Below are 21263 nucleotides of genomic sequence, written 5' to 3'. Positions count from 1 at the left end.
AAGTTTTTAAATCCCTCTAAGCACAGCTTTATGTGAAGCCCACAAAATTTAATTCTGTTGTGTTTCCATTATCATTTAGTTTGAAATATTTTTAAACTTCCCTTGTGATTTCTTCTTTGACCCACAGTTAACTGAGGATTCAGTGACCCCATGCCTTAGACAAATGTGGTCATACATTTTATTTATACAGACACTATAAGCCCTTCTTTAAAATTATATTATTCTTGCTTTTAATAGTCATTTGCTTTAAAAAAAAAAAAAGTTAAAGGAGGTAATCTCTTATATTTATCATTTATTTACCATTTCTAGCATTCTTCACTCCTGTCTATGGCTTCTTTCAGTGCTTTAAGGTATCACTGCATTGTATTTTGATCTCTGATAAGACAGCAGCCATCATTCATCATCACTTATTGTTCTCTTTAATGTCATGTTTCTTTCTTTGTATAGATTTTCTATATTGGCTTTCACCAGTCTGATTATGATATGCCTGTGTGTTTTTCTATATATTTACCTGCTTTGAATTTCCTGAGCTTCTTCAACACACAGATTAATGTTTTCTCCCCCAAATATGAAAAATTATTAACGATTATTTCTTTTAAATTGAGATATAACTCAGATACAATTCACTTAAATTTACCATTTAAAAAAGTACATTTCAGTAGTTTTTAGTATATTCACAAGGTATACTAGAATCACCACTATCAAATTACATAACTCCAGGAAAAAACCTCATATTTATAAGCAGTCACACTAATTTACTTTCTGTCTCTAAAGATTTTGCATGTTCTGGACATTTCATATAAATGAGTTACAGTATGCATACAATATGCAGCCTTTTGTGTCTTCCTTCTTTTACTTATCATGACATTTCAAGGTTCATCTATGCTATAGCATGTATCAGTACTTCATTCCTTTTCATAGCCAAATTACATTGCTGACCCTCAAACAAGTGGTTAGGGGCGCCAACCCACATCTCTCCCCATGCAGTTTAAAATCTGCATATAACTTTTGACTCCCCCCAAATTTAACTACTAATAACCTGTTGACTGGAAGCCTTAGCAATAACATAAGCAATCGATCACATATTTTGTATGGTATATGTCTTATACACTGTATTTTACAATAGAGTAAACTATAGAAGATATTAAGAAAAAGAAAATATTACAGTACTGTACTATATTTATAAAAAAAATCTGTATATAAGTGGACCCACGCAGTTCAAATCCATGTAGTTCAAGGGCCAACTATATTCTGTTATATGAATATACATTTTGATTATCCATTGATCTGTCAATGAGCACTGGGGTTGCTTCCACTTTTTGGCTATTATGACTAATGTTGCTATGAACATCCCAGTACAAGTTTTTAGGTGGACATGTGTTTTCAATTCTCTGGGATATGTAACTATGACTGGAATTGGTGGGTCATATGGCAAGTCTATGTTCAACTGAGGAACTGCCAGACTGTTCTCCAAAGCAGTGCCTCATTTTACATTTCTAATAGTAACATGTAACATAGGAGAGTACCAATTAATCCACACTCTAACACATGTTATTACCCAACTTTTTGATTATAGCTATCTTAGCAGGTTGAAGGGATAACTCAATAGTTTAACAACTATTCTGAGCATCATTTCATATGCTTGCTGGCCATTTATATATCTACTTTGGAGAAATGTCTACTCAAATACTTTGCCCACTTTTTTTTTTTTTTACTTTGCCCATTTTTAATTGGGTTATTTACCTTTTTATTACTGAATTCTAGGAGTTCTTTATATATTCTGGACACTGGACCCTTCTTAGATATATGATTTTGCAAATATTTTCTCTTATGGGTTGTCTTTTCACTTCCTTCAAAGCACAAAAGTTTTTCATTTTGATCAAGTCCAATTTACCTGTTTTTCTTTTTCTTTGGTTGTTTGTGCTTTAAGTGTTATACCTAAGAAATCACTGCCTAATCCAACATTACAAAACTTATTTTTTTTCTAAGAGTTTTATAATTTTAGTTTTTACATTTAGGTGTCTGATCCATTTCTACTTATTTTTTTATAGAGGTCACTTTCATTCTTTTACATGTGGGGATCCAGTTGTCATAGCACGATCCAGTTGTCATAGCACGATTCTTTCCCTCACTGAACTGTCTGGGCACCCATATAGAAAATCAACTGCCCAAATATGTATGTGTTTTTATCTTGACTCTCACTTCTACTCCACTGATTTATATCTGGTGTTATGCCAATATCATGGAGTTTGGGTTATTATAGCTTTGAAACCAAAAAATGGGAGTCTAATCATTATTTCTTAAAAACATTTTTCTGAATCATCCCCTCTTTCCTCTCCTTCTAGGACTCTTAAGTACATGAATGTAAGACTGCTTGACATTATCCTAGAGGCCATCAGGACTGTCCCCACCCACCACCAGCATCAATTTTCTTCTCTCAATTCTTCTTATTGGATAATTTCTATGGATCTGACTTCAAGTTCACAGAATCTTTCTTGTGCCATCTCCAATTCACCATTAAGCCTATCCAGTGAATTTTTCATTTCAGATATTCTTCTTCTCAGTTCTACAATTTTGTAATCTTAAGTCACTGATTTAATAGTTGGTTTAATTCATTTTTCCTAATTCCAAATGTGGATTATCTCAGGGTCAGTTTCTATCAACAGCATTTTTTCCCTTTGATATGGTTCAAGTTTTCCTGCTTATTTGCATGTATAGTAGATACTGGTTGTATGCTGGACATTGTAAATATGGTGTGAGGATTCTAGATTATACTATCTTTCTTGATGAGTTTTGTTCTGCTTAGGGCCTCTCCTTGATCCCAAAAAGGCCTAATTTTAGGCTTTATTAGAGCAGATCCAGAGCAATCCTTACTCCTAAATAGCAGTTGGCAAACTTTTTCTGTAAAAGGCTCAGTAGCCAGATTTAGCACAGACCATAATTTACTAATCCTGCTCTGAGATATAATTCTTACTCCTATAGCATGGTCTTTCTGGTCTCAGATAAATGTTTAGTATGTTAACTAGGTCTCTCTCTACCATGGATGGACTAGGATCCAACATCTCCAGGTATAATGTGGCTTGTCCCACTCTAACATGCATTCTCTTATCTGACCTTGAGGAGTATTGCCTATGAATGTGCAGCCCAACTCTCAGTAAAGGACTTTTGGGAAACTCACACTTATGCTTTTCTGAAACTCTGCCTAGCAAATTCCAGCTGCTTCAGTAGCCCAGAACTCCAATCTCTGCATCCTTAACTCAGCAGGACTTCCCTGCTCCGCTTGAGTTCCACTCCCCAGGACACAGTCAGGACACTGCCCTCAAACACAGAGATGGGCTAAATGTGGTGCTCACCTTGTTTGTTCTCTTTCTCTCTAATGTCCAGTGCCTGAAAAGAGCTCTACTTCATATATTTTGTCCAGTTTTATAGCTGTTTATGGCTGGAGGAAAAATCCAATCCAATTACTCTGTCATAGCTGAAAAGCAGATGTTAACCTCAATAAATATTTGATGAATAAATTAATGACTAAACAAACCATATTTCATAAAGTTTTAAGTATGCATGACCCTCCATCCTCTCCACCTCCTTCACACCTTTCTGTAATCCCTTCCCATGGGCTATAGGCAGGATCTTGATTTGCATTTAACCAAAAGAATACAACAAAGGCTATGGGATCTTACTCCTGTGATTAAGTGACACTACATAAAACTCCAATCTTGCTAAAAGACTAGCTCTAGAGACTTTTTGTTGACTGAATGAAATAAGCTGCCATACTGGGAAAGTCCACATGGCAAGGAACTTCATGCAGTCTTTAGGTGCTGTGTGCAGTCTCTAGCTGACAGTCAACAGAAGAAAGGGCCCTCAGTCCTACAATCACAAGGAAATGAATTCTGCCAGCAATATAAGTGAGCTTAGAAGATTCTCAGTCTCCAGGCAAGAATGTAGCTCAGCCAACACCACAATTACAGTGAGGCCCTTGCAGAAGATCCACAGAAATTGTGAGATAATAAATTTGTGTTATTTTAAGCTGTTACATTTGTGGTGATCTGTTACAGAGAAACAGATAACTAATATAATACACTACTGATAGATACTACAAAACAACTACCAATATTTAGAGCTGGCAAGTACATGCAGCAGAAGCATGGGAATGACCATGAAGTGCACTCAAGAACAAGGAAAGCTACCTCAGATCTATGTCTTCAACACACAGTAAAAAAAAGCAGAAATATAGTAAATTACCTCAGGAAGACACAGTGGCTCTTGGCCTAGCAAGAAAGAACAAGACCATCAGAAAAGGGGTGTGGGCAGTCATACAAATATATTTAAAGAACAGTCAGAACCAGTGGTAGTGCCTTCCAAACACTGTAGGAAAACAGAGAATACCTTGGTCCAAAAACCTAATTTTGTCTAGTCACAATCATTCAGCAGTGTTTTGCACAGAAGCACTTACCTTAACGCTGACCCTCTTTTACCTAGCAAATGCGAGCTTTACCACTAATAATCACTATCAAAATTTAAAATTAAAATCTATGCTCTTATCAAAACCAAAATACACCAATTTAGCACCATGTTATCAGGAGACAAAGAAAGAAAAACACCAAGGTATTGTTGACTTTGTTTACTCATTAAACTTTATTTAGGATATGTAGTAGAACTTGGCATTTTAAAGAACCAACTATGTTCACCTGATGCTACTAAATTTTTGAATCATGTAACAAACTTCTCTTTTTAAAAATTCCACATACTGTAAGCAACTTTTTGATTATAATGCAGCTTTGCAAGCAGCATACCCATAGGAATAATGTAAATATTAAAGGAAAAAAACAGAGAAAGAAAAAGCCAAAATAGCAAAATGTTAGCAACTGGCAAATCCAGGTGAAAGGTATGGGGATGTTCACTAGACAACTCTCAACTTTTCAAATACAGATTTAAATTTTTTTTTTTTTTTAAAGATTTTATTTATTTATTTGACAGAGACAGAGATAGCGAGAGCAGGAACAGAAGCAGCTGGAGTGGGAGAGGGAGAAGCAGGCTTCCCCCCGAGGAGGGAGCCCGATGTGGGACTCGATCCCAGGACCCTGGGATCATGACCTGAGCCGAAGGCAGACGCTTAACGACTGAGCCACCCAGGCGTCCCCAGATTTAAATTTTTTAAAATAAAAAAGTGAAAAACAAGAATAAGATAAGTTTCTCAGTAAGGTAATGAAGTTTAGGGATCATAAATGTTCTTGACGCTAATTAGAAAAGTCTGAAGAAGTTACCATTTTCACTCGTTTTGGTAAATGGACAAAGCAAATATCCAAACCTACGTTTTAAAGCAGTAAACACTTTACAATTATGTAATGTTTCTCTCTCAGAATTCCAAAAATAATATAAAAATTTCTAAAAACATTATTTTCTGAATCATCCTTTCAACCTTTTGGATCTTTACACAATATTAACTTTTAAATCTGCACTGTTTTCCAAACTCTTTATTATTCAACATGTGGCCTGCTGAACCAATAACACTGCATTACCTGTGAACTTGTTAAAAATACAGAACCTCAACAGCCGAACTATGAAAGCAGCCCATGTGTCCATCGATAGATGAATGGTAAAGAAAAAATATGTATATATATACATACATATATATATATAATGAAACATTATTTAGCCATAAAAAAGAATGAAATCTTGCCATTGGCAACAACATGGATAGAGCTAGAGAGTATAACACTAAGCAAAATAAGCCAGAGAAAGACAAATACCATATGATTTCACTGATATGTGGAATTTAAGAAACCAAACAAGCAAAGGAAAAGAAAGAGACAAACCAAGAAACAGACTGTTAGCTACAGAGAACAAACATGGTTACCAGAGCGGAGATGGCTAGGGGGATGGGAAAATAGAGGATAGGTATTAAAGAGTATACTTATCATGATGAAAATCATAAATATTTATATATTCATAGCTTTAGGATCACTGATGACCCATAGTCTTTACAATGAGGGAAGGATTATTCATTTCATCTATTATATAATGAAATTGTAGTGATGGTAAGACAAGATTAGGATAGTGGCTAGAAGAATAGTTCAACCTGTTTCTACCTCTTGTGTATCTCTTGTACTTGTGTGTTAGGTTAGCTGTTAACATTAATGAAATAATGTAAATCACTAAGGAGCTAATGAACAATCATTAATGTATGATCATGAAGTGTAAAAGTTCTTCTACAATAGGTGATGTTGCATCTTGGAAACCTAGCTGGAATGGATATGTCACCAAGATATAAAGTGTTTGGACCCATAATTTCACTTTGACAAAGTTATATAATTTTTACTAATACCTCACTAATTGAGAAAGACATAGTAGTTACGATACTGGCTTGGCACAAGCTGGAGTAGGTTTGATTCCTTCCCTTCTTATTTTACATTTATGTAAGAAGATTCTTCAAATGTATGATATGGGGGGGCATCCATGTAGTCATTTGAGACAGGCAGTTGATAATTCTACTATTGCTATTTGTGGCTTAGATGCAAATTCCTCTCAAATTATGAAAATAATTAATATTACTGCTATTAATGAAATGAATGAACCTATGGTGGATGAGATGGTATTTCATGTTGTATACACATCTGGATAATCAGAATCAGCTGGTGGCATTCTTAAAAAGTCAAGAAAGTGTGACGGGAAGAAAGTTATGTTAACACCTTCGTGTTTGTGAAATGAATTTTTGCTCAGGTTGAGTTAAATGTATACAGCCTGAAAATAATGGGAGCTGGTGAACAAATTCTCCTATACTGGTAAATAATGCTTCTATCGATAAGATGTAATGAAATTATGCTACTACATAATATGCATCACGGAAACAAGGCCCAAGGATCAATTAGCTAGAAGTTGAGTCCTGTCAGGTCTCCTACTGTAAATAAGAAAATAAAACACAAGGCTCAGAGTATGGCTGGCGATCATTTAATATTTCCTCCATGGAGGGCTGTTTGTCAACTAAATACTTTTACTCTTATAGGAATGGCAATCATTATGGCAGCTGATATAAAACATGCTCATGTGTCGACATCTATGCCGACTGTGAATATATGATGAACTTGTGCAATAAAGTCTAAAAATCCAATGGAAAAAAATAAAAATAAATTAAAAAAATAAAAATACAGAACTTCTGCCCTCAGCCCAAACCTACAGAATCAGAATCAAAATCTGTACCTTAACAAGACACAAAGGTAATTTGTATGCACATTAAAGTTTGAAGAACACCACTCGAGACATTAAAATTCATTTACTATAAACATTATATATCTATTCAAATGATAAGCAGCAAAGTCCGTTAAAAATTAGACAAAATATCTGAAAGCTATTTAACAGGTATTCTCCCCCAAGAATTCAGTCTGAATCACAAAATGATCAAATGTGTGCGCGCGGTAGAAGCAGAGGGGGTCTCTTGGAGAGTTTATTATTGCATAAAACCTAATCAAAATCAATTAATATCTTTGAAAGCAACTGTAAAACAAATTCAAGCTGTCTGGTTAAAATACAGCTATCATTTGACATACTCAATATCATAAAAGATAAAATACATCAACTGACATAAATAAAGTCGTTACTTGATAAATTCAATCTGCTGATAAACTATTATCTAGAAATTAAAGACAAAACAAAACCCTGCTTCCTCACTCTAAAAGCATTTGCTTTTCTAAGTGCAAATGTCTTACTCAGTTTCATTATAATCAATCAAAAGTCATAAAGTAGTACAACAGAAATGGGCCTAAATTAATCAGTATAAGCCATCAATTAAACACTTGGGGACAACTTTTGAGGAAAGCTAAGTCTTATAACCCTAAATAAAGGGAACTTAGTATATAGAAAGAAATCTGGGCAATAATTTTCCCCCAATATGGGCCAGGGGCAGAAAGTGTAAGAACAGCTGATAGAAATACACTGGTGGCTTGAGCAAATTTAACACCCCCTCTATAATATCCTTATTAGCTCTAAGATTCTGCTTTCTATTTGATTTCTCTAATAAACTTCCCATCTGGGAAGAAAATGGTGACCTACCAAAGACCTCAAAGAGTGATTCATTTAAAAATACCAAGAATATACCCATTACATGTAACACAAAAATAATATTTTCTGTGAAAAATAACTGTATTTTCTAGAACAAAAATAAAACCTTAGGGAGAATACTGACACTGTTTTACAGTTTTGAAAATATCTTTAATGTTTGGCTTTGTAGAAAACAGATTAATTATTTGCTTCTACATTCAATGCTCTATAATGTTGTTTTGGCTAACATATAAATATACAGGCTTATAAAAATATGTGCTGGAAAAAGGAGTAGCATTTTAACAGACTTCAGATTTGTGGATATTCCGTTTTGATACTACACCAGATTCCATAAGTATAGTTTATAACATTAATGTAGAATCTGAAAGCTTATCAACAAACATTTTGATCTCTGTTACATAAAAATCCCTAATTTGACCTTGCATTTTGAATAGTTCTTTTTCACATGCATTATTTTGTAACATCATGCATTGACCATTTGGAAAATATTTGTTTACTGAATTAATGTAGATCTTCTCTAAACGTTGACACATTTCATTACATAAAATTTTTTAAAAATTAGATCTGTTAAAAAGACAAAAAATCTCAACAGAAAACTGTTTTAAGAATAATAAAGCTGTCAAGGTCATGGTAGCAGATACGTTTTCCAAAATTCTAATTTTCGTTTAGAAGTGCACATTTTATCGACTGGCAACAAATACTGTTGTCCTTACAGTGAGAGATTCACTTCATTTATTTTAAGAAACTGTCTTACAAATATATAAGTCTGATAACCACACTCTATCAGTCACTCTTTGAAATAAAAAAATGGTGTTTTATGAAAAAAGTGGCTTGTTGAGCTTGCCCTCAAACAAGGGCATAAGTGCTTTTCCTTAAGACAACCATCATATTTGACATACAGCAGAAGTGCTTTGTATGTACTCTCCATCTCAACACACAGATTAAAAAAACATGTACTTAAGATTAATAATAATCAATAATTCGTACTGCTTCATCCAGAACAGTCTTAAGTGAAACTGATATTCATTCTACTGCAAGTGTGTGGCAGTGAAGAATACAATAACCACCTGCAAAGTGTGGTACACCGCCCTGCTTTGTGCTATGGTGCCCACAGTTTTACCCATCATCTCTTTTGCAGATCAGTACAAATGTAAACACAGAGGAAAGGGTAAATAGCATCTTAATATTATTATGGAAATAGATTTGACCTCATGGATTCTTTCCAAGAGCTTTGGGTACACCTGTGGGTCCACAGACCGCTTTGAGAACCACTACACTAAAACAATCAAAATAATTCTAAGCCTTTCCTACCATTATTACACTGCACTGACTCACTCAGTCAGTAATTACAGAGGGCTTGGTATGTAGTGCCAGGTAGGTACCATAAAGTGTCTCAGTGTTTGAGTGTCTTTGTGTCATTCTCTCATGTACCCCAAGTATCTAGAATAGTGCCTGGCTGGCACACAGCAGGCTTCTGGTATTTGTTGAATGAATACATAAATGGGTAGCTATGATATATTTTAACCTAGATTCCAAAGTCTTAGAGTGCATCCCTCGCACACAAATAATCTAATTACGGGAATTATTTCAACATAATGGGGAAGACTAACGTGCTAGGCAATACAGAACCTCTAAACTTCATTATGCTTGGAGTAGTTTTATCTTCACACCCTTCTAAACTTAAATTATTATATATTCAGGCAGTCTTTGCTTTGCATGGTACCATGGTAACTCAAAGTCATGCATATCAGAACCATATCCTCACTCTAGTTCCGTGGTAACTAAAATCTGTGGTAACATGGTACTGTGCAAAGCACATTAGTGCAAATGAGAGGAAAATAAATGCCAATGACCCATACACTCAATTTTAGTAAATTGGGAAGGAAAGCATCTTAGGAAAAATGGGTGAGCAGCCTTTGTGCAGTGACTTTGAATGAGTGCCCCTTACAGGAAAGCAAATTAGATACCTAAAATGACTTTTCAAACTCCTAACATGCTTCCCCTCCCACAGTCCATCGCCCTTTGAGAATCACTGCCTAGTGATCAACTAAAAGAAGTATTACAATCCTTCAATGGTATTTGTGAATTGCTTGGGGAGCAGGGGTTGAAGAATCAAGGTGGTTAAGGGGAAAGACCACTTTATAAACTATTAAGACAAAACTAAGTTACAATAAATCTGGACTGGTCTTAAAAACTACAGGAATTAAAACTTCTCAAAACACACTCAGATCAAGTCTTTGTAGAGTTCTGTCTCCAAACACTTCTCACAATTCAATCAAAATAGCCTCAGAGGTACTCAACAGCATTAAGTTGTACCCCTCTCCACTCCCATGCCCACATCTAAACTCATGATTTTGTTCTTCCTATTTGAGATTTTTTTTAATGAATATAAATATTCCAAAATATTACAAATTTTAAACAGTGTATTCAGCTCCAACAAACAGGCATTCATACATTAAATGTTTAAATGGCTCTGCCAAGAGTTAGCAATAAATCGAAAGACATACGGATAAACACTAGTGGCAGCTTAGCCACTAAAAAGTGTCATGGGAGAAGCAATATACAACTTCACTTAAAAAAAAAAATTCTAGTCTAAGTCTACTTACTAAATACCACAAGTGGGAGAAATGGGAAATGCTATTTAAACTATACCTTAAAATGTACTGTGATGTTCCAAGGAAGAGCTGAACTTGATGCAAGAAGATCAAACAGCAAACCAATTGGATAATGCCTAAAAATGAAAAGAGTATGTTTTAAGAAAGAATATTTTAAAGTTGTAACTACAACTCCAAAATAAATTTCAGCACATACTGTAACATCAAATATCAGGGGGCTTTAACCACAAATCATAGAATGATAACATTTTACACAGTTACTTGCCCAAGCTAATATGGTATAGTTTCCAGGTATCAGTTTTCTTCTAAGCATTTCATTCGTTGAAGCCTCAATATACATAATGGGATTGTGCTAAAGCATCTTTTATCAGCCATGACCACTGTTATATCACAGTACTGCAGTATCTGATTATCATCCCAATATTCACATTGGACAGTTTATTAAAGTTTATTTAAATATATTTTTTATTTTTAAAACAACTTAAAATATTAGAAAATTTTAAGAACTAAGAAAAGCACCTTAAAAAAGCATGCAATCATCTATTTTGTGGTTATTACTATTAACACTATAGAAAGTGAGTCTTTATACGTATGCATACATATGTAAATACAGATTAGGCTTATCCTTTACAAAACACTATAACCTGCTTTTTCCGTATAACAACATGTCAACATTTTCCAAAGTCACTGAATATTTTTCTGCAACCTCAGACTAAAGCTTTTTACAAAAACAAATTTTGGACTTCCTAATTTCCAAATATAACCATTACTTATAGTGAAGCAAATTATTTAGCAATAATACAAACCTTGCAGATTTCAACAAACAAATCTTATTTTTTAAATCATCCTTTTAAAGAATCTAAAGTGGCTTCAATAATGAAACAGAATTAAACAATACTTCCAACAAAGGCAAAAAGAGGACTACTTGGTGTCATGTACAGTCCTGTTCTTTATATGTTAGTGAGTTATTCCTAGATTTAGAAGCTGAAAAATTTGGAAATACATCTAATTCCCCTCAAAATGAATGACCCAAAACACTACCTAACAAAGATTCAAATATTGACTAATGCTAGTTATGTTTGTTTACATCTACGTAATACAATTGGTGAAAAGTCATCAATCACTAGAGATCATGTTATTTAGAAAGAATTTAGAATGAATGCCCTGCTAGTAAAATAAAACAGTGGGTAGTTTTAGTCATATATGTGTTGTATCTCTTAATAACCCTTAAACCTCTCTATTTGAAAGTCAGCATCTAACACGAATCTTTCATAACCAAATATGAATACTGAAGGAAATTTTGGACTGTCTAAATAATAGAATGTTTCCTTCGGAAACATTTCAGACCCAGAAAAAATCCCTGGTCTGTCAAAAACTAAAATAAAAATAATCTGAGGAACAAAAATACTGCATTACAGAAAAGTTACAGATTCTATCCAATTCTGATCCTTCCCTCTGAACTTCTTAAAATTGTACAAGCTCTAAATAATGCCTTGTATTTTTACAAAACAGACCTTAGTTAGTCCTCATTCTATTCCAGGAATTCTACTTCATCATTCTAGGAATTATTTTATCATTATTTATCAATTATTCCCAACTGTGCTTAAAAAAAAAAAAGACTAAAATAGTAACAATTTGGAAGAATAATGGCATGCCTAGAAGGATGATACAACAATGCATCCTTCCATTTTCTCATTGCTTCACCTAGAATATTACATCGTATTTCAAGGAAGTATAAAATAAGGATGCACACCCCATCTTTGGAGTCTGCTTTTATCTATCATTAATACAACTGAAAATTCAAAATGTCTAATTTTCCATGCATAATGGGAAAGAGAGGAAAATTGACAAGGGAAAATGTTACACAATTATTACATAAATCAGAAGGTTTTTACAGAGACAGCAGTACTTTGGACTTTAATGACAGTGGCAAAATTGATCATTTAAGTGAAATCTCAGACTATGAGTCATTAGATGATATTCTAGGTGAACTTTACAGAATTCAAAAACTAATGAATGAACAATATATTTCTAAAAACACGGCATTCTTAATCCACTTAGTCATTCAACAGCAAGAATTTCATCATACAATATTTTATGACAAGAACCCAAACCATTTTGTTAAAAAGATGTGTGATAGTATTTTTTCATCTTTTATGCCATTTGTGCACCGCAATTTACCTGATAGTAAGTGAGCAAGAGCTAAAGGCAGATTTGTACCAAAGACGACTAGAAGGAATTATAATTCCTTCTTGATGTAGAAATGAACAAGTATTGACTGATCATTCTAATTGGTGTTTACTAATGGAAACAAGTATTTTACAACAAAATCATGATCTGTCAAAGGTTTAAAAATTTCTTTAAGCATTGTTGTTAAGCACAAGAAGAGCCAGAAGTCACAATAAGCTAGAACCTCTTAGAGGTGTATTTGAATGTATGACAACTAATGAGTAGTTAGTTGCATTCGGAAAACATGGCCCATTTCCGGTCTCTATACCTTCAAAACCAGGAAAATATGGAGCATAAATCTGAATTTGCTGTATCTAAATGTTTTTTAAAATTTCTAATAAAGTTGTCATACACTATTATTTTTCTCTAAGTTACTTATAAAATAACTTACATATATATATTTTTAAAGTTCACTGGTCTCAGATGGTAAATGATAACTCTTTTTCCCAATATACTAAAAATTAGGATGAAATTTAAATATTATGGTTGCTAATACTTACCTTTAATGATAAATGTATGTAAAGTATCAACATAAAAGCATTCTAAATATAATAACTAATAATTATCCTGTAATGATCTTTAAAAATAAAACTGCAGCAGAGAGAGTTATTTACTTCCTTCTGTTATCAAAGTCTACATGTATAGCTTATATGTAGCTCAATGCAGATGTTTATGTCCAAATGATTTTGATGCAAGGATACTAACTCCAAACAAATATACTATCTGAATTAACTGGTTCCAAGACTGCTTATTTCTGATGAGTCTATTAATATGCAAGAAAATCTGTAACAGAAAACAGAACTGGCAAGAATTAAAGGTACTGAATTTCTCTTACACTATAATCTAATTTACATCAAGGGTTTCAAAAGTACTAATTTGTATAACTCCTCTGAACAGATACTCCACATAGTTTTGTCAGGAGGCTCCTAACCCACAACATAGAAACCACATAAGCCATAACTGTAAGTAAATCATAATGTAACCATTTATCTGTTATGTTGCTACTCCTGCCAATTTAACCTAAATTTAATAGAAAAGGAAGTGGTGAGGATACGAACCTGGAATAAATCCCAGAAGGGGACCCAACTAGTAAAGGTTCAATCTATACTGTCCGATAAAAATTCACTGTACCAGAATAGTGTTAGGTCTATTTTCACACTTTACTCATTTTCTTTCTCTTCCTTACATTGCTCTAGTCTTTTCTAAATTCAATTCTCAAAATGAGTAATATTTTCATTTTTCTTTGCATAAGGTGTTTCTTCTTTACCCTTTCATTACTGCTAAAATACATACACACATACTGGTCACATGTATAGCAATAACGGATATGTTCCTAAATCAGCCAAGGGTGCTCTCAGTACTCTAAACATCTGCAGTCAGATAGCAAAGCAGTATTCTAATATCAGCATTGAAAGAAAGCTTCCCCATATACTAGAGAGACTATCATCCTATTCCATTTCACTGAAATAAATGCATCCTATTCATAAGTCTACTAGTGATTCACTGGAAACAGGATTATATTTCATTGAATAAAAAAGGGTACAAATTGGGGCACCTGGGTAGCTCAGTTGGTTAAGCACTGGACTCTTGATCTCAGCTCAGGTTTTGATCTCAGGGTTACAAGTTCAAGCCCCATGTTAAAAAAAAAAGGGGGGTGCAACTCAATGTACACCAAAGTAATTTAATGTTTACAATCAATTTTGCCTTGCTTTACCTATGGAACTAACACAAACAACTGTAAATTAGCACTGTGTTTCACAGCTTTCTAACCCTATTCTTAGGCATGAAAAAGTACAAAAACAGCCAAGGGGATACTACCTGTCTCAAATGCTGAGTAAATCATATTGCAAAATTCAAGTTTACAGAATTTATAAAATTTTAGAAATTCACAACCTTAGAAAAAAGAGAATCCAAAAAGAGTCAGCACAGTATTTATAATTAAGAGGTTATTTTGTTAAAATTTACTTTTTTTTTAAAGATTTTATTTATTTAGTTATTTATTTATTTGAGAGAGAGAGAGAGAGAGAGAGAACAGCATGAGAGGGGAGAAGGTCAGAGGGAGAAGCAGGCTCCCAGCTGAGCCGGGAGCCCGATGTGGGACTCGATCCCAGGACTCTGGGATCATGATCTGAGCCAAAGGCAGTCACTTAACCAACTGAGCCACCCAGGCGCCCTGAAATTTAATTTTGAAACCAGATAGACACAGTATTAAATCCTGGGTCATTCTGTTATATCTATGTTTAAGATCAACATCAGTGCTTGCTCCTTTTTTTTTTTTAATTCAAAAGGTAGTCTCAACTTCTTACTTTCAACAACCAGTCCTGAAAATAAGTCAGTTTACACAAAATAATAATATTCTATTAGAGACACTTGCTTTTATAATTGACAAAAAGAAAAGCTTTTTCTAAAATTTATACTGAAGGCCTAAGATCTAACCAATATTAGGGTATACAAAGTGTTCTTTAGAAGAACCAGGACCTGTTCTCTCAAAATAATTCTAATATAAAAGTAACAAATACAAACTTTAAACACTTGATTTACAGTAAAAAGAACCTTCACCTTTTAAAATGCAATGTTAGAGCACCCTCTGCTGACTAATCAACTCAAATCACTCTTAACAAAAAAACACAAAAAAAAGAAATCCTTGCATTTGGGTTAGATCAGTCCTTTCCTTTTGCCACGCAATTTTTAAAACTTAAGGACACAAAGGACTGTAGAGGATAAAACGGTAATCAAATAAAGCCTCCTCAGATTCTCTCTACAAATCAACAATATATTATTAAGTATTCATTATGTGTATACAACTGTTCTTAAATATCTTTCTATTCTAATATGGACAAATAACATAAGCAATTCAGAGAGAACCTACAGAATTGAAGAAAACAACAAGTAACAAATAGAGTATCAGCAGATATGGTGGAAAGAGGCCTGAACTGAGACTTTCAAAATCTGGTCCTACTCACTCATTTGAACAAGTTATTTTATTTAATTTGGCCTCATTTTCTCAATAAAAAGAAGGAATTATTTAGATTCATTCACCCACTGAACAAACATTTACTTAGCACCTCTTTTTTTTTTTTTTTAAAGATTTTGTTTATTTATTTGAGAGAGAGAGAATGAGAGAGAGCGAGTACATGAGAGGGGGGAGGGTCAGAGGGAGAAGCAGACTCCCTGCTGAGCAGGGAGCCCGATGCGGGACTCGATCCAGGGACTCCAGGATCATGACCTGAGCCGAAGGCAGTCGCTTAACCAACTGAGCCACCCAGGCGCCCTACTTAGCACCTCTTATGTACTACTGCTTGAGGTACAAAAGCCCATGCTCAAGTATCTTATGCAGATATTTATTTATTTTTTTTTAAAGATTTTATTTATTTGAGAGAGAGAATGAGAGAGAGAGAGAGCATGAGAGGGGGAGGGTCAGAGGGAGAAGGAGACTCCCTGTTGAGCAGGGAGCCCGATGTGGGACTCGATCCCGGGACTCCAGGATCATGACCTGAGCCGAAGGCAGTCGCTTAACCAACTGAGCCACCCAGGCGCCCTCTTATGCAGATATTTAAACAATTATAATAATAAATACGAACAGCAGGAGTTACAGAGTATGAAGTAGTATCAATTTATGCTCTTTCTACCTTCTTTTATGAATTATCTAAACTGGTGTTTGATATCCTTTCTCACTTGAATTTATTTAAAACTCCAAAGAATCAAGTATAAGAAAGATGTTATCACCCTACTCAAATAAATGCTCCTCTACTCTTAGGACACTTGCATGGTCTCAAAAGTCCAAGTCCTACAAAACTTCAGTGGTAGCTGCTTCCCTATAATGATTATCCTATCATATGAAGCCCACTGCTTAATGCCAGATAGCTACTGATAGTCTGTGACTCCTTTAACACAGGAAGAGGACTCCTTTAACGTAGGAGAAAACTGCTATAGTTGGGAGCAAAAAGAGGAAAGATCAAGACTTAGCCCAGAGGTCCTGGATTATATTCATGCCTCTGGAAGCTATTCCTTCCTCAAATATATGGAGTACCTCACAATATGGTAATTAGTCCCCCCTTATATAGGGGGGATATGTTCCATATCCTTAGGGATATGCCCTAAGGATGCCTGAAACGACAGATAGTACCGAAGTCTACATATACTACACTTTCTCCTATACATACAGACCTATGATAAAGTTTCATTTATAAATTAGGCACAGTAAGAGATTAACAACAACTTATAATAGAACAATTATAACAAAAAGTTATAAAAAAGTTACGTGAATGTGGTCTCCCTCTCTCAAAATATCTTACTGTACTACGCTCACCCTTCTTGTGATAGTGTTAGAGGATAAAATGCCTACGTGATGAGATGAAGTGAGGTGAACAACATAAGCACTGTGACACGGTGTCAGGCTACTACTGCCAACCCTCTGACGATATGTCGGAGAAGGATCACCTGCTTCCAGACTGTGGCTGACTGAGGGTAAATGAAACTACAAAAAGCAAAACCACAGATAAAGGGGGACTGCTGTACTAAAGGAAAAGTTTTATCAAAAGCCATTAAACACAATGAACTTATAGCAAGACATACCTATGAAAGTGACATCATGCATAAAAAGTTAACACCCCAAAACCTAAAGCGAAGATACGTGAATACAATTACTTTCACATAAGCGCTCTAAAAAGAAAAATAATTTTAATTTTTTACTCTTTAATAAAAGATTCTCAGAAGAGATAATACTGACAAAGTAAGAACATGATATATTTAAGCCAAAATCATTACTCTGTGGTAACAGAGAGAAATGGGTCCAAACATTATTTACTGATATATAATACAAACTTACAAACTTACAGAATACAAGTCATATCAAATACAAAAAAACCCACCATACAGGATGGATTAAAACAGCAGGTGAAGAATGATGACTGAGCACTCATTTACTTATAAAAGTTAAATTGAGGTTTCCCATCTTTTCCAGAGTTTCTCAATTGGGGGTGGTTTTGTACCCCTCCATCCCAGGACATCTGGCAGCATTTTTTATAAGCACGACTAGAGGGAATGCTACTAGCTCTAGTAGGTAGAGGCCAAGGCTGCTGCTTAAAGTCCTACAATGTAGCTCTGGGTGGCTCAGTGGTTAAGCATCTGCCTTCGGCTCAGGTCATGATCCCAGGGTCCTGGGATCAAGTCCCACATCGGGCTCCCTGCTCGTCGGGAAGCCTGCTTCTCCCTCTCCCACTCCCCCTGCTTGTGTTCCTGCTCTCGCTCTCTCTCTCTCTGTCAAATAAATAAATAAAATCTTAAAAAAAAAAAAGTCCTACAATGTACAGGTTAACCCTCCCACAACAAAGAATTACCTAGGTCAAATGTCAATAAAGCCCTTTAAAAAGCCCTACTTCACACTGATAAAACTGAAAAGCCTAGTGTCAGTCACATGAATTCTTAACAATAATGTGTATATAATACACATAGAGCAATACAATTTCAATATCCAACTATAATACAGACAAAACTGTCAAGAATATAGATATATCCTATTGCTACTCACCCACAATCTCTCCCCCTCCTTCCTTTCCCTCTACTCTCCTGATCCTTGCTCCTCTTATACTTCTTTTAAGCCACCTTCCCATTCCAAAACCTCCAATTCTTCTGAGAAATAAAAAGAAACAGAAAACATTGACTTATCTATGCTGCCTGAGGTCTAGAACTATTCAAGAGTTATAATGAGTCTGATATATATGATCATCAAGCTTGTCAATACTGTTTTTACTTAAAAATGAATGCTATAAAGAACTTCGTCATCCTTTCCCAGAACTGCCTCAAAAGGTTGGAGACGTGACCTATAACTCAATACAAAATCCCCTTGTTTCCAAAATCAATACAAAATATCACTTTGTGTTTTTCTAAACTGTTATGAAAATCTACTCACTTGTGGGAATTCATCAGCATGAGGTGAGTTCCAAGAGTTCACTCCTTATTTCTAAGTAACACTTATATTCAAGTCAGCTGCACTTATTAAACATCTACTAGCTTCCTTTTTTATGAGCCTCTTTTAAAACTCTTCATTTTAATACTCCAGATTTAGAAAGCAAGCCCACCTCTAACCTACTTATATTGTTCATATTTAAGTCTTGACTTTTTCATTCAACTATTCACATAGCAGCATTTCGACACCTACATCCCAGCATACCTTGAACGATTTTTTATATTCTTCTCTGTAATTTCTCCAGTTTCATTAAATATTTTTGGAAGCACAATTTACAAAACTCTCAGTAACAGAGGAAATACAAAAATACATCATCTGAACATGGATAAGCCCACATTTAGGATTTATTTTCAATATGTTTCTTAAGAATGATATAATATCAAAATTATTTTTCACATAAAAAGGAAATCAATATATTTTAAATACTAAGCCAAGGCTAGATAAAATGTGCATATGGCACTAAATGTGGCAATCAGTTTGAAAGATGCCATTTTAGGTAATCATGTGTATATAAAGATCTGTTACAAAAATTTTGGAGATAGAAACAAAATTGCATAGTGTCACAGAGTGACTTATTCATTAGGGAGTCTTAAATACGTCTGGGAAAAAAAAACCATAACCAAATACACTATTATTATGCCACTGAAAAATCTACTGTTGAAAATATATACAAATTTGTCCAGTCTCCCATGCATCCAAAAGAAGGCAGAAATATTTTCAATAAAATATTTAAACAATAGTTTAAAATTCACTGTATTATATGAGCTAGACTAGTGATTTATTTCTTTATATAACTTTTTAAAAATTGCCTCAGGGCACTATACCTTCATAAAGCTAGCATATACTCAATGCTTAATAATGCAGAAAAATTCACTCACCATTTCAGTGGTGTGCCTTCATATTCAAACCATATCTCACTAATGTCTTCTTGTCTCATAACCTTCTGAAAGTGCTTTTTCACTTTGTCAGTTACCAACGTCAAATAACTTACTCTTGGCAAAAGCAACTGAAATGAAAATTTGTAAAACCATATTTATTTACTATTTTTTCAAAAAAATATATACTAAATAGGTCTTTGAATTTTAAGGAAAAACAGCCATGTTCTTTGCATTTTTTTGAATATTCCACACAAAGTCAACTGCTTTTTATAGCAAAAAAAGGCTAAAGGTTAAGATGTTTTAAATTTCTTATGAGGTCATTACTTTAAGTAGGGCTTATAGCATAAGTACCTAGAATAAACAACACAATCTACGTACAATCTTTCTGTAATACTTTTCTCCAAATAAAAATACAAACGTAATCAGATGTCATGCTATTTAGGATACTTATTACTTCTATCAAATTCAACTTAAAAATCAGTATGATTCACCTGAATTAATTAAACTGTTCTGAGAAAATAATCAACTCAGTCCTAAGGTACATCTTGCCTTATCAATCAGGACTTCTCAATTGGTCCATCATGTTTTGATAATCTACTATGTATTCGCTTAATCGCAACGAAGAACACCAAGACAAAGATATAATCTGTCCCCTTCCATATGAGGCTAAAATAAAGGTAAAAAAAAAAATTTATAAAAAGTACTTACAAAAATACTTCACTGCAGCAACAGAAAAGACTTTAAAGATCAAACAGAAATTTTCATTTGATGAACAATAGGGGCCCACTACAATACAATGAATAAAAGGATGGCAGAATGAGAAACAGTATTTGAGGAATATTCTAGTAGTGGTAGATATAAAGAAGATAAGATTATAAACTGGAAATCTGTTAAGGAAATATTACATGAAGGGACGGGCATGAAAGAATGGAAAAATGAGAAAGGTCTGAAAATCAGTCAGAACAGATTTGGTTATAACTAATCAAGAAACTGAAGGAAAGAAATAAGTTAAAGATGGATGACTGTTGAGCCACACATTTAGATCTTTAAAGGGCAATAAGGCGCAAGTTTAAGGTATGATGCTGGTAGACTGGTTATCTGCCACTGTTCAGCAACTCCCTCAATCCTGTCTTTATGGAGCCTGGGCCTACTTGGACTTTGGAGAGAAAAGTCTGGGAGGGAATGATGGGCTAGGTAAAACCTCAACTGGCATAGTTATGAAGGCCATCATTGTTTCTCCCCCACCAAAGATATCCAGAAAGAAAACATAAGACAGCATTTAAGAAAACTGGTTAGAATTTTATAAAGAATACATATGAGTGGATAAAAGCAGGAAAGTGGCAAAAATTCATGTTTTCCCAGGACATACTCTAGCCATATCTTGCTTTTCTAAGTTTCTGTCTTTTGCTGGTAAAACTGTTTTATTACTCTTAGGTGCTTTTGAGAGGCTAATTATGCATCATTTTCATGCTGTTTATTCAAAGTTATTATGTCTTTTGGTCAGTAAATCAAGTAGAA

The 21263-nt window shown here is 34.3% G+C and overlaps 1 protein-coding gene and 1 pseudogene across 3 annotated transcripts in view; both read right to left on the bottom strand.

Moving 5' to 3' along the window:
* Positions 1–21263, bottom strand: part of ATG5 (autophagy related 5) — a 130923-nt gene that overhangs the window by 94134 nt on the left and 15526 nt on the right. For 2 of the 3 annotated variants that reach the window (XM_036109661.2, XM_036109667.2), the window contains exons 3-4: positions 19746–19873; positions 10708–10786 (exon numbers count right to left, since the gene is read on the bottom strand). In XM_036109661.2, the coding sequence (XP_035965554.1) occupies positions 10708–10786; positions 19746–19873 (207 nt within the window). The remainder of the gene's footprint in view (positions 1–10707; positions 10787–19745; positions 19874–21263) is intronic. The other variant, XM_036109664.2, reaches the window with a different exon arrangement.
* LOC144379155 (cytochrome c oxidase subunit 1 pseudogene) lies at positions 6353–9179 on the bottom strand (annotated as a pseudogene).

The sequence above is a fragment of the Halichoerus grypus genome, chromosome 9 (genome assembly GCF_964656455.1).
Source record: "Halichoerus grypus chromosome 9, mHalGry1.hap1.1, whole genome shotgun sequence".
Taxonomy (NCBI): domain Eukaryota; kingdom Metazoa; phylum Chordata; class Mammalia; order Carnivora; family Phocidae; genus Halichoerus; species Halichoerus grypus.
Note: the sequence above shows the minus strand (reverse complement) of the source record. Positions and strands in the feature narration are given on the sequence as shown.